Source organism: Prionailurus bengalensis, chromosome D3, assembly GCF_016509475.1.
Source record: "Prionailurus bengalensis isolate Pbe53 chromosome D3, Fcat_Pben_1.1_paternal_pri, whole genome shotgun sequence".
NCBI classification, from domain to species: Eukaryota; Metazoa; Chordata; class Mammalia; order Carnivora; family Felidae; genus Prionailurus; species Prionailurus bengalensis.
Window position 1 is genome coordinate 22,745,873 of NC_057356.1, and position 24,081 is coordinate 22,769,953.

At 38.7% G+C, this 24,081-nt stretch overlaps 1 protein-coding gene across 18 annotated transcripts in view; it reads right to left on the bottom strand.

Annotated features, from left to right (window-relative positions):
* MTMR3 (myotubularin related protein 3) overlaps window positions 1-24,081 on the bottom strand; it is a 146,518-nt gene that overhangs the window by 23,863 nt on the left and 98,574 nt on the right. For 11 of the 18 annotated variants that reach the window (XM_043559301.1, XM_043559308.1, XM_043559306.1 and 8 more), the window contains 5 exons: window positions 21,997-22,086; window positions 21,475-21,591; window positions 13,214-13,296; window positions 10,645-10,811; window positions 2,622-2,718 (listed from right to left, as the gene is read on the bottom strand). In XM_043559301.1, coding sequence (XP_043415236.1) covers window positions 2,622-2,718; window positions 10,645-10,811; window positions 13,214-13,296; window positions 21,475-21,591; window positions 21,997-22,086 — 554 coding nt within the window. Of the gene's footprint in view, window positions 1-2,621; window positions 2,719-10,644; window positions 10,812-13,213; window positions 13,297-18,477; window positions 18,511-21,474; window positions 21,592-21,996; window positions 22,087-24,081 lie in introns of all 18 variants that reach the window. The other 7 variants (XM_043559296.1, XM_043559304.1, XM_043559294.1 and 4 more) reach the window with 2 other exon arrangements.

Genomic DNA, 24,081 nt, shown 5'->3' on the forward strand with positions numbered 1-24,081 from the left:
CCACAGTTAAGGATGTTGATTAAGCTACCCCACAGCCAGTTGAAAAATAAGGAGCTTTACTTGAGTCTTGGCCTATTCAGCAGAATCAGTTGCCTTGAGTGTTTACTTATGTATATATCATGTGACACTACCATGGCCTGTTCTACCTCCTGCTGCCTTTGAGAATCTGTTGATCTTAACATCAGTAATATATAAGGGGAGTTGACAGTTACTCCACTGTAACTTTCTGTTGTTTAAAAAAACACATAGATAATTTCTAACTATACAAAGTAAATGCCCAATCTAACTACAGAAGGAAAGTCTATCACCTCTACCAGACTCTCACTCTTTCAGGCTTCTATCAAAGAGAAACATGTGAAGAAGGACAAGAGCCCACAACTTCAAGTTTCCAGAGACCTTATAGGATTATTAATGTATTCTTTGATGTGTCCTAATTATAGGTAACAGGGGCAGACATGGGTATGCAGAAACAGTACCACAGGACAGGCCACCTGCATACATAATCACAGCCCCACTGATCCAAGTTAGTAATGTGAATGAGCTGTTCATCACAATTTCTATAAAACATACTGCAGAATTATTCTCAGGGGGAAAAAGCTCTGCTTTCATTAAGAAGCAGCCAGTAGCTTCATGCTAGTCAAGCTGGTGCCCTAAAAGGCAGTTATTCCTGATAGGTATTTCACTTACAGGACAATGTCCCTCTATGGGTATTTCAATATTCCTTTTCAATAGTAAAGGCAAGAGGACTTTTAATCCAAATCCTAAAATATACAAATTCCTCCTTCTGCACCACCACTCCCCTGCCCTAGCCTTATGCATTAAGGGAAAAGGCAGAGAACACAAAGTAGCTTAAGAATTGGGAGTTTTGATCATTCTGCACTAAATATCTCCTCCATCTTGTTCTCAATTTCCAGAAGATTAAGTATCAGGAATTTAAAAGTCACTAAACCAACAGAATATCTATGACCAGGAGTAGCTCTACAAACTTAACACTTTCCCATAAACTCCTAAAAACAACCACGACACGGTGACCATAGTTAATGTGCTAACCATGAGTTTTGTTCTTTTGTCTTATTTCTTTTGTCTTGTTTAAAACTTAAGAGTAAATTTAGCTCTCCTTCTTTGTAGTAGGAAGAACTTTTCAATGTCCTAAAGACTGGTTCTGAGGTAGAAACAGTGGACTCAAAGACAAAAGTTGATTTTTAAAGTATTTTTTTTTTCAACGTTTATTTATTTTTGGGACAGAGAGAGACAGAGCATGAACGGGGGAGGGGCAGAGAGAGAGGGAGACACAGAATCGGAAACAGGCTCCAGGCTCTGAGCCATCAGCCCAGAGCCTGACGCGGGGCTCGAACTCACGGACCGCGAGATCGTGACCTGGCTGAAGTCGGACGCTTAACCGACTGCGCCACCCAGGCGCCCCAAAAGTTGATTTTTAAAACCAACACTGAATAGGGATTTTGAAAAACAACTGACTTTTGAACTCATTTTTTCCCAACAAGCTTAGCTTAATTCAGTTTTCTGACTTCACCCAATATTCTGATCATTGTATTCCTTGTCCTAGAAGTATGACACTATCTAGTAGTCACCTCTTTAGCAAACACTAGCTGTTCACATGTAAATAAGCAGTTTCCAGCATAGGAAATGTGAGTTACACATGAGCAAAGCCTGTGTAGGCTTGGTAGTCTCAGGCTCTCTGAGGCCTCTCCTCCAGTCTCCACCTCCATTTTCTGCTTTATCTTGTGATGGAGACCAGGCAAAGGTACGACAGACCTAAAGCTCCCATTTTTTTCATAACACCCCAAGGTTCTTAATTCCTTAGGCAAGGTCCATGTTAAGAGCTACATACAGTAATTAGCTGTAGTTTTTCCAATTAAAAATGAAATGCTCTGATGGGTACCCACAAACAGACCAGGAAAATAGCCATCATGATTTGAGACAACTCAAAAAACGGAATGATTAATGCCTCCAACTGCTAGAGGGAATCCTAAGAATATTAATTTAAATCTCTTGAACAATCTTCTTTTGTTTTATAGAAATCTGGATCACCAAAATCATAGTAGTTAACTGCCCTCCCCCACACCAAAGTACTTACACCTTTTAAGGAAACAGGTAATGGGAAATATTTAATGATTATATTAATATTTAATGATTAAATGATCAAAGCTATGAAGTTAGAAAGAATAGTACTTAACGTCTATTTCATAGAATCTGGAGTAAAATTTGTCATAAAAATTCCCTGCTGAGTGTTTTATCACCGCTTGTGAGATCACTGATTCTATCTCCAAAGTGAGGTCAATTGGTGATGAGAACAATGGAAACTGCTGGCCTACCTGTGAACACAATACTGCCCAGGAAATGCATGCACCAGGAAGAACAGAGGCCTGGAGGGGATGGAAAAGAAGTTTCTAGCTAGAATCCTATTAAGGATCACTTTTCCACTCCAGTGAGAGCAATGGGAACAGAAGGCTCAAGAAGTACTCTGAAGACCCTGCAGTGAGATGTAATAAATCTCTATTGAAAGAAAATGTCTAAGTTCACATGTTCTGCCACATGAGAATTGGGGTATCTGCAAAGGCACTGGCTATGAAACACAGTCCACAGGGTCCCATACAACTCACTTATACTTCTCATTGATATTGGAAATCCTCCAGGCGTTGTTCATATCAAAACCCATCCGCTCCACTTCGTTTTTAAATCTTGACGTTACATGCTCCCCTAGGGGCCAAGGACAGCAGAAAGAAATGAATACCATTTTGCAAAACAGGTAGAATAAAAGCATAGCTACCCTGCTAGTTATTATATAAAGAAAATATATATTAGTTTTAGTTTAAAACTACAGTTTTAGTTTTAAATATATTTAGTTTTAGTTTACAAATTCCCTGCCAGGACAAGGCTATATACAAAGGAATGAGGAAATTAAATTTTTTAATTGAAGTATAGCTAACATACAATTTACATTAGTTTCAAGTGTAAGACATAGTGCTTCAACAACTACGTACATTATGAAATGCTCACCGTAAGTACAGGTACCATCTTTCACCATACAAAGTTATTATAGTATTACTTACTGAACCCTATTCTGCTAGTGGAAGTTTATACCTCTTAATCCCCTTCACCTATTTTGCCCTTCCCCTACACACCTCCCCTCTGGCAACCACCAGTTTGTTCTCGGTATTTATGAGTCTGTATCTGTTTTTTCGTTTGTTCATTTGTTTTTTAGATCCCACATATAAGTGAAATCATATGGTATTTGTCTATCTCTGTCTTATTTCACTTAGCATAATAACTTCTAGGTTCCTCCATGATGTCACAAATGCCAAATTTTCTTTCTTTTTTTTAATGGCCCATTATCCCTGTGTATGGAATATTACACACATATACCACATCTTCTTTATCCATTCATCTATTGACAAATGCTTAGGCTGTTTCCACATCTTCAAATTTTGATCAAGAATCAGGTTATCTCAGGGCACCTGGGTGGCTCAGTTAGGTGTCAGACTTCACCTCAGGTCATGATCTTGCAGGTCGGGTGGGTTTGAGCCCCACATCGGGCTCTGTGCTGACCACTCAGAGCCTGGAGCCTGCTTCAGATTCTGTGTCTCTCTCTTCCCCTCCTCTGTCCATGCTCTGTCTCTCTCAAGAATAAACATTAAAAATTTTTTTTTTTTTTTTTTTTTTTTTTTTAAGAATTAGGTTATCTCATCTAATCACTACTACCTACTCTGAGTGGTTATCACTGAGTTCATTTTACACAGGATAAAACTGAGACTGAGAGAGGTTATTATGGCAAGTCTGTCTGGTCCCAAAACCCAGTCCTTGTCACTACACTGACTACTTTCCTAGGTCCACACTCACAGTATACATAAAAAATAATACCAAGTTCATCAAGAATAGTAATATAGATCTACAACTCATCAGAAAGACTAAGGGCCAGATCTCAAAACTTAGGTTTTCTGGAGGTTAAGATAGTGCACATAATATAGTATTAGGTTAACACTCTCTCAACAGGATCTACTAATCAAACATTAATATTTCTACAGTGAAATGCATGGATAATTCACACTAAATGAGATAAGTCAAGCTTCATTTCAGCTCAGACCAGGTCAAGCCACCAAATAAGATAAGAAAAATCTTTTTATTTTCAGAGGCTTATAGATTATAGAATTTTAGAGATCACAAAACTATAATAACTCCCAGTACCTAGGAATCTCAGGAAACACCATACTACTAACTAAAGTGCTGACCACCTGTAAGAACATTCACCCAAACAAGTATAACCTGCCCACATTTTGCCCTAATGAAACTGGCTTTCTCTTCCTAAAGACAGTGAGCTACAAAGGCAGAAATGAACCTAACATAAAAGTCATTAAACCTGAAATAACCTTCTTCCTTGAAAACACACAGAGTCCTAGGGCAGTAAAACAAACAAAAAACGATTAAGCAGTATCTCTAATATGTAGTGTTATAGGTAGTAAAGTAAATGCTGGTGGGGGCTGGGAGAAACAACAATAACAAAAGCACAAAGCAGATTGCTTTGGTGATCAAAGTATAAAGCTTTGCTCTCCCTGGGAGTGGAGCTTCAGAACAGCAAACACCAATTACTTGAATGAAGGACAATTCTATAAAACTACTTCCTATTTAAACTGCTTTTCTTGAGTTTAAACTAGGTATTATACGTTTCCTGAAGGAGAGCTATAAAAAGATGAGGTGCAGAGATGCAGGAAGAAATAATCAGCTGAATGCATCCCATTCTGGAAAAATTTTAGAAATGATGTGGGCTTTGAAATAGGAAAAAAGCTATCCAAATTGGGGTGCCATCTGTCTACAAATTGCAAGGAATAGTGACCATCAAGAATATTAGACAGTCTTTCACTTATAATCCCAATCTAAAAACTGTAAAACTGTAACAATTTCCAAGTTCATTCATTAATGAGATTTTTCCCACCTCCATACAGCTCCAAGTCTTTGCAAAAGGTTAAAAGTACTTTAATGATTGTTAACCTTAGTACCTCCATCGTAGTGTAAGCACATAGATACTTTAAAATAATCACTGGCAAAATCACCACCAGCATCACCACCACTGGTAATTTATCACACAGAACTGTTGCCCAAAGAAAAGCTTACAACCATCATCAGGAGCATGAAGTTCTGAGCGACAAAGAAATATATACTGCCTAGCAAGCATAAAGCATTTGTTATTCAAGTTCCTTGAGAAAAAAGATTTTTAATTACCTTTGTATCCTCTAAAGCACTAACTTCCTAACTTTGAAAATGACCATCAGAATTGAATTATGTTTTATATCATAATCCAATATAACATGTTTATTTTTAAGAGTTTCACAAAACTGTACCTACCATTACTATGTGTGACTCATTTTGGTATTTTCTATCCTAAGTGTTTCATTTTGTATTTCATTTTTAAAACTTTGATTGCATGACCCACAAGTGCATAACAACTAACAGTTTGAAAAGTAATGCTTTAAAAAAAAAATCTAGCAATGGGATGCCTTGGTGGCTCACAGTCGGTTAAGTGTCCAACTTCGGCTCAGGTCAGGATCTCATGGTTCATGGGTTCAAGCCCCGCATCAGGCTCTGTGCTGACAGCTCAGAGTCTCGAGCCTGCTTCAGATTCTGTGTGTGTGTCTCTCTCTCTCTCCCTCTCTCTCTGCCCCTCCCCTGCTCATGCTCTCTAACATTAAAAAAATATATATGTATTTTTTTAATTTAGGAGACCTTAAATACATGAGTAATTCAACTGGCTTTTGCCAAATTGTGTTAGAAGTTCCCTTATGTTTATTCAGCCAGAAAAATGAATGCCAAGCACATCTCTTTGCTGATTTCTCTTAAGAATTTCTAAGAATTCTCATGTTTCCACAATACTAGATATACTATAATCCATTTTAAATATTACGGTTGTAAGTTTCTTGTTCTTTTTTGAGGAGAGACGGCGCACATGGGGGAGAGGGGCAGAGAGAGAAAGAGAATCTTTTTTTTTTTTTTTAATGTGTATTCATCTTGAGAGAGCAAGTGCACACGAGTAGGGGGAAGGGCAAAGAGAGAGGGAGAGAGAGAATTCCAAGCAGGGTCCTCACTGTCAGTGCAGAGCCCAGTGTGAGGCTTAATCCCATGACCCATGAGATCATGAGCTGAGCTGAAACCAAGAGTCAGACGCTTAACGGACCAAGCCACCCAGCTGCCCCTGGTTATAAGTTTTTTGTTTTGCTTTATATTTCCATTTCAACCCTCCTGTCTCCCCTCCCCCAATCTCAAATGAAATGTGTCCTTTTTTAATATTTAGTTATTTCTTGTACAACAAATGCAAACAGTCCAGCAATTCTTATTTTAGTGGGAATGAAAACCTTTTTAAAGCAATGAGCCCCTCTAACATAACCAGTGTCAAGAGGCAGTCTAAAAAATTTTCCCCCCAAAAAATCTAGCTCCCTGGGTGATCCTGAGTATTCGAGCCCACAATTATAGACAGCTTAAAGGCCTGTAATAGAAGAGCCAGACCTCTACCCAGGATGTAAGGGAAAAAGAACAGCACCAGAGTCAGGGAAGGTGAGAACCAGCCCTTCCAGATTTTCAAATATAGGAGGAATCATTCTTTTCTATGAACAAAGGTCCCAGTACAGTCATCTAAATGTACGCTTACTGGACTGCATTCAAATACGTAGACAGACTCTGCTGGCAGGGGCTTTTGCTTTATAGGAAACAGGCAGCTGCACAACAGTGTAAGACCTAGAGTCCTATGCTGTTCATGGTTAAACAAAATGCTTAATGGGCATTTCACAGAAGAGAGGTCAGAAAGGTGGGCCTGATGCTACTAAACTAACAAATGAATTGCCCAATCATCTGTCAGGACTCCTGCCTAATGCTCAAGTACAGAACTATCACCAAGAAGGCTGCTACAATGAAGAAAAGAAAACTGAGCATATGGGAGAGAAGCTTTAAGCTTTTAATCCATTCCTTTTTTAGAGTCTGCAATGGGTCTAAGAGCGGAGTCAACAGTTTTGCAAAGGCTTTTGCAAGTTTCACAGGTAAACTTCCAATAACAATGTTGAGACTTCTTCCAAAGCTGACTAAGACTCAGAGCTTTGGCTACAATGTGGCTTGCTTAACTATAACAGCTTCAACAGTCAGAAACTAAGATTTATATAAATACAAGGTAATGATGCAATTTTCCCATTTCCCTCCTCCCTGACACATTCTACTCTTAACAGGCTAGGCAGAGAAGAATCCATAAAAGGCCTTATTAACTACTAAAAGACTAAATAAACTAATAACTTCAACCCTTCAGAATCCATGCTTATGATCTCATGTGTTGGAGCAGATTATACAAAGGCATTACTTTGAAATATCTCAAGTGCTGTCTCACCCTAAAGATGACTTAGAAGAATGTGGTTGTCTGGTATGCTCATATTTGGTGAGTAATGTTGTAGCCACCATCAACACTCAACAATATTGGGTGGAGACAGAAGAACCAGGTTGACTGACTTTAAAAATGCCACCACAGTGTTTTGCATAAGAGCAAGTTTTCCCTCTGTACTCCATAGTGAAAATATATAAAAAGGAAAAAGCCATACACATGCACATACTCAAACCAAGTACAGTAAGATTCCTTGTGACAGCAAGTTAACTTAGTGTGGATTTGTATATACGACGAAGAAACAAAATACAACCATCGCTCAGAGTAAGTTCCAACCAATCAGTTACAATGGCATCACCTTGTAGATTCAGTTTCCAAAATGTCTTAACAAGTATGCACATAGGAAGCACTCAAATATTTACTGAACTCTCCAGCAATAATAGATCTGATCTGCAGGATACCCTGATCAACTTGGACAGGAAGAACAGGAATGTCTCAGTTTGAAGAACAAAGCAAATTAAAGTACAGAGAAGATAAATGGCTTCCCCAATATTTTTTTAATTAAATGGTAAAATATATGTATTTGAATTCAGGTTTCCTAGTTCTTAAATAAGTACTTTACCCCCCAAATACCTCCATCCATCAAAAACTCATTAAAAGACAGAGGACACTACAGACATCTATATGTTCTGGTAGCCAAAGAATACCAGATCAGAAAGGGAAGGGTCTGGGGACCCAAGTCATCCCAGCTCAAGACAAAGCAATCCATAATTAAAAGAGTGAAGCTCTGGGATGCCTGAGTGGCTCAGTCAGTTAAGCGTCCAACTCTTAATTTCAGCTCAGGTCATGATCTTATGGTTCATAATATCGAGCCCCGTGTCCAACCCTGTGTTAACAGCACAGCGACTGCTTGGGATTCTCTTTCTCCCTCTTTCTCTCTCTGCCCCTCCCTGCCACTTCGCTGTCTCTCCAAATAAATAAACATTAAAAAAAAAAAAAAAGGTGAAATTCTGATGTAGCACATCTTAGCAATACCCTAAGAGATGGCCCAAATCCAAAAGAAACTAATTTTATCAAGGGAATAAAGAATCATCTAAAGAGATGAGGAATTTTCAGTCTGTAGTTGTGAGAAAACAAATTAGAAGAATAAAACAAGCCCTGTTGACTAACCAACCTAAAACTAGGGAAATGCCATTTAGAATTAGGAGTCTTAAACAACTGAAATTCTTATATAACATAATGTGCAGCAAGATATACTCACTAACTTCATTATCCTAGGAAATGGTAGAGACTAAAAAAATAGATTTTTTTGAGAGACAGAGAGGGAGGGAGGGAGGGAGGGAGGGAACACAAGCAGGAAAGAGGGAAAGAGAATCTTAAGCAGGCTCCATGCCCAGTGCAGAGCCCAATGGAGCTCAATCTCCCACCCATGAGATCATGACCTGAGCCAAAATCAAGAGACGCTTAACCAACTGAGCCACCCAGGTGCCCTGAGAGTAAAAATTTGATAAGATACAGTGGTTAAAAATTCAGCAAATATACATGTAAGATCTGTGCATTTCCCTGTAGGTAAATTTTATCTTTAAGAAAAAAAACCTTGACAAAAGCCATAAAGAACAACAACAACAAAAATACAATGGCTTCTCAATAAAGAAGGAAAAAGAAAAAGATGCAACGGATAAAGGAGTGAAGTGAGAGACAGTCTAAGGACATTCCAATATCCAAGGATGGTGTGGACTCTTATGGCTGACTATGAGCTCCACTGGCCCGACCAGGCTCATGAGCAGCTTGGATTCCTGATGTTTTCCTTCAGGCTCCATGAGGGCAGGTACCAGTTTTTCATCTCCACATCCACAGAACTTTCCCCCAGTCAACTCTCAATAGCTGAGAACTGGGTTTAGGTACTAGCTCTGTCACTGACTGACGGTGGGACTTAGCAACAGGTTTTACCTCTGAGTCTCATTTCTTTGGCTCCCAAAACAGAAACACCAGGCTATCCTGCCTGTTTGACGAGGTCATAAGGGTCAAACAAAAGTATACATCAAAGCATCTTTAAAAATAAGATGATGCTTATGCTGTATTTTAATTATGAACCAAAATTTTCAACCAGTGAGTGAGCCAGGAAACAAAGTAATGCAAGCAAAGCTAGATTAGCCTCAAATGTTTAAAATGACTCAGGGCAAAACTGTTAAGATCAAAAATTCAGGATTAAAAACTGAGGTTTAAAGAAAAAAGTCCCAAGAGGAAACTTTATTGGAAGGAGGCTCACAACTTTTCACTGTTTAGAAATCCAAGACTTTGCTTCCAGGCTTGACACGAGTGTTGGACCAGCAAAGTTCATTTATGGCAACATAAAGTTTACAGACAACTACATGCAAAGGAATAACATGAATTTGATCCAAGCCATTTCTGAGTGAGAAAGAGTAGGACAAAGATCTGTGAAATTAGAAGGCCTAGGCTCCAGCACAGGCTCAGCTTCTGTATTTGTCCTGAAGGAAGTCACCCGGCCTCTCTGGACCTCTGTTTCATCTATGAGATGAAAGGGGTAACAATAGGAAAATGTATGGCTTGAAAACAAGAAGATACAGATGCCTGGGTGGCTCAATTGGTTAAGCATCCAACTCTTGATTTTGGCTCATCATGATCTCATACTTTGTGAAATCGAGCCCCATGTCGGGCTCTGTGCTGAGAGCACAGAGCTTGCTTGGGATTCTTTCTGCCTCTCTCTCTCTCTGCCCACCTCCCATCAAAATAAATAAACAAACCTTTTTAAAAAAAAGAAAATAAGAAGATAGTGAAAGGCCATTTTGTATGCCATTACTCTGAGTCCTAATGTCACACACTTCTGGACCTTTGTTCATGCTACTAGTTCCAACACTTTTCCTCTTTCTCTACTCAATGAACCCTTCTACCTTCAATGAACCCTTATTCTACCTCAAAAGCCACCATGAACGTGAAGTCTTCACATTTGGGAATGTGCATATGATTCATGGCTCCCTTCCATTAGGCTTCTTACAACACCCATTAAACCTTACTGTGTGTGTGTGTGTGTGTGTGTGTGTGTATTTTAGCCCCAGCAGATTGTGATGTGTTCTTCCTTTCCCCTAAAAGGCAGGAAACATGTTCTATTTATCTTAGAAGAATGATGCACAAATGCTTAGGTGCTCCATAAATATACACTGATTCAATACATGAATGCTTAGGAGTCCCATTTCATGTTAAGGGTACCTCAAACAATAATAGAACCACCATTTTTACATTTTAGAAAGGTCTACCTGGTCTGCACAGGTCTCCATGTTGTTCTTTTTCACTGGCGTAGACCTCCATGCACCAAGCATGGTATGCAAATGAGAAGAGATCTTCTATTTTAGCAGGTGGTCGGATTGCATTGTTTAGTCTCTTAAGCCACTCTTGACACTGCTCAAAGGTTGAGAACTGACACCTTTGTAAAGCCAAACAAATATGGATGTAATTAGAAGACAGCTGACAATATCAATAAGGGAAGCCAACGTTTCAAGAGTACCTAACTCCCAGTGCAGTGACAGCTACAGTCAAGAAAAGCATCAGAGGTCATGTTTCACATGTTTATCATTTGTAATAACTACAGGTCCAACAAATTTTAGCCAATGGTACAAAATGTCAAAAAGGAAAAAAAAATGGACATGTGGAAAACTTATTTTTTAGACTAATTAAATGCTTAAGATTGATTAATGGTAATTATTAAAGTAAAATGGCAGTTTTCTCTTCCATGAGTAAGGTTTCCTTCTTCTGTATCTTCCACCAAAGCTTTATGGTTGTCAAGAAATAGGTTTAGAGAATGTTCATTTTGTTGTTATAACCTATTAGGCCAAGCTCAAAAATAAATCACAGTGCAACTTTTGGCCAGTCAGATAAGTTCAAATCTGTCTACTCAGCCATTAGAATAAATCAGTAATTGTACATCCAAAATAAGATACATTACACTGAAACTTTCAGCTGTAACCATGTAATCAAACAATTCTACTGTCAATTGCAATTTTCAGTACATACAGATTAAAATAATTAGGGCAGGGGCGTCTGGGTGGCGCAGTCGGTTAAGCGTCCGACTTCAGCCAGGTCATGATCTCGCGGTCCGTGAGTTCGAGCCCCGCGTCAGGCTCTGGGCTGATGGCTCGGAGCCTGGAGCCTGTTTCCGATTCTGTGTCTCCCTCTCTCTCTGCCCCTCCCCCGTTCATGCTCTGTCTCTCTCTGTCCCAAAAATAAATAAAACGTTGAAAAAAAAAAATTTTTAAATAATTACGGCAAAAAATACTTCACCTTTTTAAATGCCAACAGTGTTCAAAATTGAGTAATTAATAAACAAGTTGTAGTCAGTACCTATGAAAAGCAAGCCAAATCTCAATGGCTACAAAGGAACTTATTTACCTTAAAACCAAGGAGTCCCCCGTAAACCTCTCCCCCATCCCAATCAATGTGGCTCATCAGTATGTCAACACACAACATTTACTGGCACTCCAAAGTTAATCAAAGAGATAAACTAAAAACTTGCGGAATTTAGAACTTCTAGAGCTACTAAATTTAAAAACACATTTCAGGCATCATTTTGCAACCATTATAGTAAAGACAACATCAGATCAAAACCATAATGGATGCTAAATCTATGAAGAAATTTGATGAGAAGCAGGATATTTTCATTGTCTTAAAGTTTCTCCCACAGACTGTTTATCAGTTGCAAAGGAGAAAATGTACGAATTATACAGAAAGCAGGGGACATCTTGACAAGACAGATCAAAATTGACATCAGCAATAGAGACAGATGGACACCATTTGCCAACAGATTCAAGAGAGTACCCTGAAAAAGACACAACCTCACACATACAGTATTGCAGCTGAAAATACACCACCTCAATTTAATCATAAGGAAACACTGGACAGACACAAAATGAGAAAAATTCTATTAAAATAAAAGATTATATTCTTTACAGTGTGAATATCATCAAAGACAAAGAGATGGAGAAAAATGCTTCAGATTAAATAAGGCTACAGAATCATGGCAATTAATGTAATACCTGACCTTGCATGGACCCTATTCTGAATGAGGAATGCTGGAAAGGGCATTATTAGGTCAAGTGACAAAACTGGAACATGGATAGCAGACTGGATAAAAGTATTATGAGTGTAAAGTTGTGAAGTTGATAATGACAACATGGTTATGTAAGAAAATATCCCTATTCTTAGGAAAGCACATCAAAGTATTTCAGGATGAAAAGCCAGGATCATGTAATTTACTTTCAAATTGTCTAGAAAAAGAAACACACACACACACACACACACACACACACACACAACACAGCCCCTGTAAATAATAAAGCAAATGGGGTAAAATGTTAAAATCAGTGTTTTTGTAATATTTTATTGTTGCACTTTTTTTTGTAAATTTGAAATAATTTCCAAATAAAAAATTTAAAAAACACTTTTCAAATAGCAAAGTAGCCTAAAGATAAAATATTTCAGGCACTAACTACTCAGAAAATATTCCTAACAAGGCTGACCCTCAAAAGCTATTCTTCTGTTACCAAACCAGAGATCTATTCTTTTAAAAATACATATTTTGGGGGCACCTGGGTGGCTTAGTCGGTTAAGCGTCCGGCTTCAGCTCAGGTCATGATCTCACGGTTTGTGAGTTCGAGCCCCGCGTAGGGCTCTGTGCCGACAGCTCAGAGCCTGGAGCCTGCTTCAGATTCTGTGTCTCCCTCTCTCTCTGCCCCTCCCCTGCTCACACTCTTTGTCTCTCAATAATAATAAAAAAATTTTTTTAAATACATATTTTTCCACACTAAATAGCAGCATAAATATATCACATACCTGATAACTTTGCAGTCTTTGCAAGTCAAATGAAGCTGAAATATATCTCGGCATTCAACACTTTCTATAAGCTGTAATGGAACCTGCAATTTAAAAATATGAATTCCCCTTAGTCAAGAAGGCATTGACCCTGTAGTTCCCTCAGTGGGTCGAACAAGAAAGATTCAAAAGCTCTACAGGGGAAGACAGCAAGCAGAACTGCAAATTTATCTGTCCCATTAGTATTCAAGTGATTTACTATGGAGTGAACTAGGGTTTCCCTTTCTTGTCCTCTAAATTAACAGCCTCAAGTCATGTCTGAGCATGAAGACAACGAATAAAGAGAAGGCACCATCTCTGGAAGAACAAGGAAATATGTCATCTCTCAAGCATCAAACTCACCATCTCTCCAAGTACTACTTTATACACTATAACTAGCTGTGATTTGCAATGGCAAAGAAGCTGATGGGAACCAGAATGGTAATCTTATTTACAGAAAAGAAGTGCAGATCAAGGTGACAATGGGACTATACTTACTGGCCCCAAATGACAAGTGGGCTTGTGGCTTTGTGTCAGCAAAGGAGCATCCTGAAAAAGACTGGAGATCTCAACTGCCTGCAAGCTGCACAGAAAAGATGTAGCTGCTTGTCAGGCTCTCTGATAAGCAGAAGAGACCCACAGGTATCAAAGTGCAGGGAGCAGTCCACACAGTGGTCAACGGTCCTAAAACCAGTGAGGTCTAATTTGCTTCAAAAGACCAGAGGAGCTGAGTGGGGTTTGAAGTATGAACAAGATGGAATGGTTCTCTCCCCTGACAATATGGTTCAGACTCTACTGAACACAGAAGTACAATAGTGGAGAGGGATGGGAGAAGAGAGGCAGATAGAGAAAGCATTTGAACAAGGTGACAGATCCTCAAGTTGATGTAAGATTCCTCCCTCTGGCTCAATTCACCTTGACTCTACCCCTGGTTTCAAAAAACAATTTCCAAAACTTCTATATATGAATGCTGTTTTTTTTTAAATGTTTATCCATTTATTTTGAGAGAGAGAGAGAGAGAGAGAGAGAGACAGACAGACAGACAGACAGACTGACTCAAGTGGGGGAGGGGGGAGAGCATCTCAAGTAGGCTCCATGCCATCAGAACAGAGCCTGACGTGGGGCTCAATCACATGAACCAGGAGATCATGACCCAAGCTGAAATCAAGAGTCAGATGCTTGGGGAGCCTGGGTGGCTCAGTGGGTTAAGCATCTGACTTCAGTTCAGGTCATGATCTCACAGTTCATGAGTTCGACCCCCCAGGCTCTCTGCTGTCAGCATAGAGTCAGCTTCAGACCCTTGGTCTCCCTCTCTCTTCCCCTCCCTCCCTTGCCCACACGCCCTCTTTCTCACTCTTAAAAATAAACATTTTAAAAATTTTTTAAAAGAGAGAGAGAGAGAGTGAATGAGTGAGTGTTGGACACTTAACCAACTGAGCCAACCAGGCGCCCCTCCAAAACTTCTAAAGAGAGCCTGGTAAAATAATTGTGGATACACTCATTCCCTGAAGAAGGTGTAAGACCACTGTCTCTTACACTGTATCATGCCCAGCCAAAATGTAGCTCTGGGAATTGCAAGTAGCATTCCAACAATTCATGTGTAGCATAAAAAGAGGAGGGCACTCTCCTCCAATACAGAAACAAGAAAGTGATGCCTGCACAGGGTAGCCCTCATATTAGCTAAGCCAGTTTCAGAAACAGGCTTCCTGCAAACCCTGCCCCACCATGCAGTTGCCAGAATCAGCAACCTCTCAGGACGATGATGTCAGGATCAAAAAGAAGCCCAGTGCTGGATGTCTGAGACCAGAAACAGAAACTGGGGCAGGGATTAAAAAAGAGAAGAAAGCAAAATAATATTATACAGATAATGACTGGAAGTTTCTCAGAACTAGAGCCTTCTTCCTTAGTTCTAAGTCTATAATCTACAAAATGTCCTTATACTTGTGATAGGACTGAGGGTAAGGGAAGAAATCTTGCCTGTGTTCTGATAAAAAAAGAAGCTCTGGCCCTCTGTTTTTAAGTCCTTAACCACAAGGTGCTACAGAAACAGCAGGTGATGCGGCTAAAAATTTTTTTAAGACGTGTACATCTCAGAAGGAAAAAACAACAATATATACCAATCAGTAGGGATAAACTATCAAGAATTGTGAAGAATAGTAGATTAAAAAGATAGAGAATGGAAGACAATGCTGATTTGTTTCCAGGCCAGTCCTTTGGCCTGTAAGAGACTCATATTGCTTTGTTGTTGTTGTTTTTAAATGTACCCTCATTTCCCTTCTTCCTCCCTTCCCAAAAGTGGCTGCCAGAATGGCAATTAAGAATTCTAATTTCAATTTTCTAAAATTTTACCAACTAAAATTTTGCTTGCTTCCTAATTTCCTCGGACAAGTTTCCAAACTTCCTGTTTTCTGAACATCAGATGGTCACAACTTAGCAAGTCCCAGGCAGAGGGAATACAAAGAGCCTAGAGTGGAGTAAAAGTGAGCTTTAAAAATCCACTGATTTGGAGAGACAGATCTCTGAGCAGTCACCTGAATCCCAGGTCCCTCTCAATCACCTCTCCTTATAACCATAAAATCTGAAAACCAACTAATGCTATTAGCAGCTGCTAGAGGGACTGGACCAGCCTAAGCTACTGTGCTACAAAGAAGAGGTAAGCTTGACATCCCCTACTATTGTCTGAGACCCCAAGGGCCTGGGTCCAGACTTCCAGAATAATGAAATACCTCACAGCATGTGAAATATTCACTACCTAAAATGCATTCGATATGCAAATTTTTACACATTTTTCACATTGCAAATTTAAGGAAGAAGGGTATAAATACCAGACGCTAGTATGCAGATCTACCTGGCAAATCAACAGAAACAACCATGTGTACTCAAGTCATAGATATGGAAAACAGCAGATTTTAATGCTCATGCAGATTGTCACATGCAGGGAAGTTTAATATGCAGCAATAAGAGAGACATAAGAGAGAAATACCTGATTTTATATCAAATGAACATCTCCCTTTTTTCTTCTCATTTCTACCCCAATCCCCATCAAGACTGCTTCCTCTTCTAAAAAGGTGGAAGAGGCCTTCTTTTCTTCTTCATACACCCAAACAAAACATATAAGGTCTCTACTTTTTTTAAAGGCCTACTCCATTGCTTTAGGTTTCTGAATTCTCCTTATACATCAAAAACGATCTCTTACCACTTCTGTAACCAGGAACACCCAATGTTCAACCCCATCAGCAAACAATTACAGATTCTCATCAGTGCCACTGAATTCTATGTCACTGAATCTATGTCATTCAATTCTAGGCCATTTTACAGCCCAGGGAGGTTAAGCCTCTATACTAGAAGCTAGAGGCAAAGTCAGGACCAGAAAACCATGTCTGTCCTCTAGCGCAGGCTCCTTCCATTATAATGGTGCACCTTTCTTTCTTCCACTGAGATTGTCTCTCCTTTCTGTAGGAGTTCTACTTTAATATTTCTTTCAGAATTAAGTGGTCTTTCCATCAAAGACCTTTAAGAAGAAAACAGAATTTAAACCAAGATGATTTGGGGACAGTTCTATCCATGGAAGAGTAGGAAGAATCTAATTCAAATTCTCCCTAACCTACTGATTTCAGTGTTTTGTGGCAACTCGTTTTCTTTTTGCTTCCTTCTCCTCTACCTTCTACATGACAGGTAATTCTGTCTTCCTTTACAGTGCGTTTCCACTTATAAACTCCACCAAACTCATGCTCAAAACAAGACACCAAACACACTCAGTGCTGTTAATTCCTCAAAAGGCCAACAGTTACATCACAGACACCAAAATTCGTAAGAGCATCAATCCAAAAAAGCAGGAGAGCAGCAGTTAAAAATTTAATAAACATGCACAGTATTAAAGACCCACAGTACTGTCTCATTCCAGAGGGAATTTTATGTCATCATAACCTAGTATGTTTACTTCATTCTGGGTGTGTGTGCGTGCGCACATGTGTGCGTGAATGCATGCACGTGTACATTATTTTTAAGCACCAGAATTTAAAACTGGGATAATTTCTACCTTTTACAAACAATGTACTGGGGCACCTGGGTGGCTCAGCAGGTTTAGAGTCCAACTTCAGCACAGGTCATGATTTCACAGTTCGTGAGTTTGAGCCCCACACAGGGCTTTGCACTGACAGTGTGGAATGTGCTTTGGATTCTCTGTCTCCCTCTCTCTCTGTCCCTCCCCAGCTCACACTCTCTCTCTCAAAAATAAACATTTTTAAAAAATAATAAAAGCATACTCTTTTTATAGAGTGAATGATAAGTACTAATCCTGTACATACATTTGAAGTAAAAATGGCAGGAACAGAGGTACCTGGGTGGCTCTGTTGGTTAACTCTTGATTTCATGATCTCACGGTTTGTGGGTTCAAGCCCCACGTCCGGCTCTGCACTGACAGTGCAGACCCTGTTTGGGATTCATTCATTTTCTCTCTCTCTCTCTCTCTCTCTCTCTCTCTCTCTCTCCCTCCCTCCCTCCCTCCCTCCCTCTGCCCCACCCCTGCTCGCATTCTCAGTCTTTCTCTCAAAATAAAGATTAAAAAAAAAAAAAAAGGCAATAACAGAGTGAAAATAATAAGTCAAAATCTAAAATCTGTAATAAACTGTGGAATATCTGGGCCCTAAATCTTTTATAAAAACCAGTCAGAAGAAGACTGTCACAAGTTAAAGACCCAAACTCTTTACTGCTCACCTTTTATATTTACAATCTACTCTTCAGTACTGTTTTAGAGATCTCTGCTGGCACACGAATGCTGCAACCAAGGTGCATTAACTGTTAAGAATAACTTCCTTTTGATGCTTGGGGAATAAAGATTTTTGCTGTACTAAAATGTGAAAAAATGTGAAAAAAACGCTAAGGAAAGTGCTTGCAGCTGTTACAATTTCACATTTTTCCTAAGAAGCATTAACAGACCAGGTGGAAACAGAAGTTTTAATGTCCTTTTTGAAAATTTTACAAATTATTCCTCATTGAAATTCAGTTTACATTTTTTGAAGGTCACAATCCCATCTGTTTATGTATAAACTGTGGGGCTTTATCCTCACTCTACAAATCGTTCTCATCACAATGTGCCAACTAGAACTTTGTCTAGTAAAAGTAGCGAAGGGACTCATGCAGAGAGGATAAATTTTGCTGCTTTGCAAGGTGAACATCGGACAGTCAAAACCAACTTGTTCCAAAGCACAGGTGCAAAAACCACCTAGGATTCCCATGCTACTTACTGGGATTTCAGAAGCAGCAGATTGAGAGGCAGTCTATTGAATTACACAACAAAAAATGTTTTAAACTTTCATGAATTCCACTTCAAAACTTACTTGTTTATAAATTAGCTGAGCAAAGAAATACACCTGTACATATGTAGAAATACAGTTTGGGAAAAGCACAGAATGGGAGCAATTCATATCTTAAAGGCAGCAATGAACTCTACTACAGAGGTTGTTTACCCGAGGACTTGGAAACCTGATACCCAGTGAATATGTATAAAGTAATGATGTTATGGCATCCAAATCTACAAAAAGGTTTTATTCAAAGTGCTGTGAAATTAAAAGAGAATATATGATATCATGTAGCTACTTAAAACTTGATGGTAAGTCCCTTTCTGAAGTGCTACATGTGTTATTTTAAAGGAATACAAAATGATGCAAACCAGGGCATGCCACAATATATGCTGGCATATCGGGCTTTGATAGTTGAAGTTTGATTTAGATATAATAACCTCTTAAAGGGGGGGGGGGTCTCTTGACCTCATTTATTTTATTGAAATACTTATCTGCTGAGAGAGGAAAGGAGAGAGGGAAAGGAGAAGGGGCAACATCACCAACTCTCTGGACTCCACCCAGGACCTAGTGCAGGAAGAGCCACTGTTTTCTGGAGTAACCACAGGTTTTAGGAAGCTTACTATTATGACGTGATTAATTTATTTGTATGGAGAAATCCTGGTCTCTCTCAATCTGAATGTTTAAAATCACTGCAATGCCAAAATACTTTTGCACCATTATTTCTCTGTGCAAAGCCATTGTCGGGATTTTTAATTAACATGCAGGCTCTATGCCTTAGTGGGTTATTATGCTGAGAAAACACTTTTAGGTGATGAAATGGGGCAAAAGTAAGAACAGTAAGTTTTCTTAAGCATTGTACCTCAATCACAATGGGGGACCAACGATTCCAGTAAAGAGCCTACTCATACTCATAACATCACTGTTAGAGATGATGATGACACAGTCCTATTCACACAGAAATTGTTTTTAAATGAGCTTTAAACCCAAAAGGGGTTTAAAAATGGTCTAATATCCATTTCAAATCCATACTAACTTCACATCACTTAATATTTACTGAATACCATGGCACCAGGAAACATGCTAGATTCTTAATAACCAAAAAATTACAACACATTTCATAAATGTTGTAAAGGTGTGTTAGAGATACCAAAGAAGCCAGAGGTGAAGGTAATAAACCATCAGGGAGGAAACTGAGAAAGGCTTCACAGAAATTACCACCTAAACTGGGTTTTGACAGATGAAGAGAAGCTCCCAAGCAGGAGAGAAGTGAGAGAACTCAGAGGTGTAAAGTGTGGTTGAATATTTCAAGGAGGGTGGTTTTACTAATAATGCAAAGGGAAGAAGAAGGAAAAGAAAGAAACCAAAGTTAGGCACCAAGGATCACACCACTTAGCCTGATACCATGCTAAGTAATTTCATCTTAGAAAAAGTAAAACGCTGAAGGGCTTTCGGCTAGTAAATGACATGGTCAAATCTATACTTTCTATCCAACAGACCCTATTCCCAAGTAGATCTACAAGTAGCTTCTGAAATACGTGGCTATAAACCAAGTTGAGAGATAGAAAACTATATGGCCAAAAAAACAAACAAACAAACAAACAAACAAAAAACCCGAAACCATATCCTCCCCACATGCAATTTAATTACAATTTCATTAATTCCAAACATATAAACAGAATTTAAACACAAAATTAAACTGGGCAGTTATACTAATTATTACTGTCCTTACTTCCACAGTAGCTGGTGGGTAATTTCTGGTTGTTTGGATTTTATAGGAGTTTCCATCCAGTTCCCCCCATCATGGCCACCCAGTACCAAATGGACACTTCTGAATACAGTGCTACTGGGTATGAATGCACAGCATGCCTTTCTCCTTGATGAACCCAATGTGTATTCTGAGTTGATGGGACAGAAAACTAACGTTAATAGCTATGATCGTAGTCCAAATCTAGATGCCAAGAGGAATTCAGGCCATAATGTCTTCAGGATATAAATGCTTAACTACAAAGAGTAATAAATACTACATAAATAATAAAAGCCAATTACAAACAAAATGGCAGCCATTCTACAAAGGAAAGAGTGTGTCAAAGAAGTCAGGGAACTTTTGGACCACTGAGTAAAATAAGTGACAGATTTCAAAGAATCCCAAAATGAACACCAAAACACACAATCTGAAAGTAAAGCCCTGAGCTCTTATAAAGTGCCGTAATACATTTCTCTGCGGTAGAACCAAACTGCAAAAAGAAAGCCACAATACTACCAAATGAAAAAGGAAGAAGGCATTCATTTGGTGGAAGTACATGAACTTTCGTATCTTTGTGGTGAAAGGCACATTCATTGAAAGCTACTAATGATGGCAGTGCATTGAAGAACCAGATCAGAGAGTACCCTCATAACTGAAAAGGGTAAATGCACTCTTGAGATCTGAGAGCCTTCATTTTCTTCAGTAATATAGTCCATTATGCAAACAAACACTGTATTTAACATCTATGCTCTTCCACTAAGCAGCCATTAGAGTTAACTTCATCCTATAATGAGAGTCCGCACTGAGCTCAAAATACATCTCATTATTTGACATTAAGGTCCTGGAAATTATCTAAACTCAGGCAATTGGTAACTACTAAAGACTGAAGAATAAAAACCTATTCAGCCTTTGAACCCTTATAAAGTTAATGATACACCGTTACCTAGTACAGATTGCTCAGTATTACTAAACAATGGACAATTCAGCTGACAACTACATGTAACATTTTAAATCAAGCCTAAGAGTTGCTTGTTAACCTAGTGTCCCTAAGTGCTAAATTCAGTAAGAGAAAAGCAGAGTAAACAATGTTTTCATACTCAACCCTGTGTAACATTCCTCTTTTTGAGAACATTAACAAGTTTTTATTCTTCCTTTCTCCATCTACTTTAGTGGGAAAATAGTTAGTAATCACTTACATTAACAAGAGACTCCTTGAACTTGATGTGAAGTCTATAATTAGAAAGGGCAATGATGGCATCCTCAGCACGGCCCACATACTCTGTGCTTTCTCCATGAAGTTCAAGAAAAGGAACCTTCAAAATGGAAGAAGAAACCTTTCAGAGTTCTAAAACAGTTAAAGCAAAGTCTTCAAGCACGGGTTGAGTGAATGGATGATAAAACCCATCACTCAAACTTAAAATATGGTAAATACATAAAGGACCTAAAGAGGATGAGTTATGTCCACATAATTCAAATATACTTGGTTATTCAAGTTCAACATTACTGAAGGAAATGACAGAGATGATCATGTCAAACAATGCATTCTCAGGAAATACATCTTTCTAAAAGGAGAGAGGTTTTCCAGCTTGCATTTCTACCTTGTGTATGGTTTAAGGAAAAACAAAATTATACAGTGCAGTACTTCAATTCATTAGCTCGGCTACATTGTTACTATGATGCTAGATACTTATTTTATAATCAAAGCGGCCTATAATTACCTGAAGATTCTCATCCTCCCGGATCAGCTGCTTCCTGGGAAAGATCTGATTGGCCTGGATGCACTCAAGGCTGTGCCGAGTCTCTTCATCCTGGAAAAGCCCAAAACCTTTAAATAATTTCAGAGCTCCCAGTAATCATATTTGATTTTTCTGCCATGTCTAGTAGCATAATCACAATCAAAGTCCAGTGACCAAGGCGAACAGGAAGAAAGCTCAAAGAAAAAGCATTCACCCCCAAAGTGTTCCAACCAATATATTAGGCATCTCTAGTCAGAGAATATACTATAGATGGGGGAAAAAAAAAGTCTAAGAGGTTAAGAACATTTTTACTAAGCACTATTAAGTGGTTAGTACACTACATGTAAGAAACCAAGATAGTTTTTTCTCTTTAGGTTATAACGTTAAATTCTTATTTTTGAAAGCTACATCCTGAATTGCTTAAGAATGAAATAATGTAATGTCTAGAATTTGGTTCAAAATAATTGGGAGAGGGAGAGGAAGGAAGTGGCCTATAATTAGGAAGGAAGTGAGTGGGAATTAACTGAAACGGGATTGTCTATGAGGGTTAACTGATGAAACTTGGGTAAAGCAGGGGTTCACACTAAACCAACATGTCTCCTTTGTTAGATGTGAAATTTCCGTAATGGAAATGTCTCTTTAAAAATTTAAGTTTAGGAACTGAAATCTTCAAACTGAAAACATGTGTGAACCACTATCCCTAGCTTAATCTGCCTTATATTACAAAAAAGATTTATTTCTATTAATACAATTTCCAAAAAACCAATAATTTCTAATCTCAGTGGCACTTGAACTAATCACAATTTGTATTAAAAATAGTCTTATATTTTGAATTTTTATAGTTTAGGAAAAAGAGAATCCATTAGAAAGTCTGACTACAAATTATTTTTTAGGTGTTTATTTTTAATTTTTTAAATTTACATCCAAGTTAGTTAGCTTATAGTGCAACAATGATTTCAGGAGTAGATTCCTTAATGCCCCTTACCCATTTAGCCCATCCCCCCTCCCACAACCCCTCCAGGAACCCTCAGTTTGTTCTCCATATTTAAGAGTCTCTTATGTTTTGTACCCCTCCCTTTCCTTGTGTTCATCTGTTTTCTACCTTAAATTTCTCATGAGTGAAGTCATGTGATATTTGTCTTTGACTAATTTTGCTTAGCATAATACCTTCTAGTTCCATCCACATAGGTGCAAATGGCAAGATTTCATTCTTTTTGATTGCCAAGTAATACTCCATTGTACATACATACCACATCTTCTTTATCCATTCATCCATCGATGGACATTTAGGCTCTTTCCATACTTTGGCTATTGCTGATAGTGCTGCTATAAACATTGGGGTGCATGTGTCCCTTTGAAACAGCATACCTGTATCCCTTGGATAAATACCTAGTAGTGCAACTGCTGGGTCATAGGGTAGTTCTATTTTTAACTTTTTGAGGAACCTTTATACTGTTTTCCAGAGTGGCTGCACGCGTATGCATTCCCACCAGCAGTGCAAAAGAGATCTCAACATCCTTGACAACATCTATTGTTGCCTGAGTTGTTCATGTTAGCCATTCTGACAGGTGTGAGGTAGTATCTCAATGTGGTTTTGATTTGTATTTCCCTGATGATGAGTGATGTTGGGCATTTTTTCATGTGTCAGTTGGCCATCTGGATGTCTTCCTTGGAGAAGTGTCTATTCATGTCTTTTTCCCATTTCTTCACTGGGTTATTTGTTTTTTGGGTGTTGAGTTTGATAAGTTCTCTATAGATTTTGGACACCAACCCTTTATCTGATATGTCGTTTGCAAATATCTTCTCCCATTCCGTTGGTTGCCTTTTAGTTTTGCTGATTGTTTCCTTCGCTGTGTAGAAGCTTTTTATTTTGATGAGGTCCCAGTAGTTCATTTTTGCTTTTGTTTCCCTTGCCTCCAGAGACGTGTTGAGTAAGAAGTTGCTGCGGCCAAGATCAAAGAGGTTTTTGCCTGCTTTCTCCTCAAGGATTTTGATGGCTTCCTGTCATACATTGAGGTCTTTCATCCATTTTGAGTTTATTTTTGTGTATGGTGTAAGAAAGTGGTC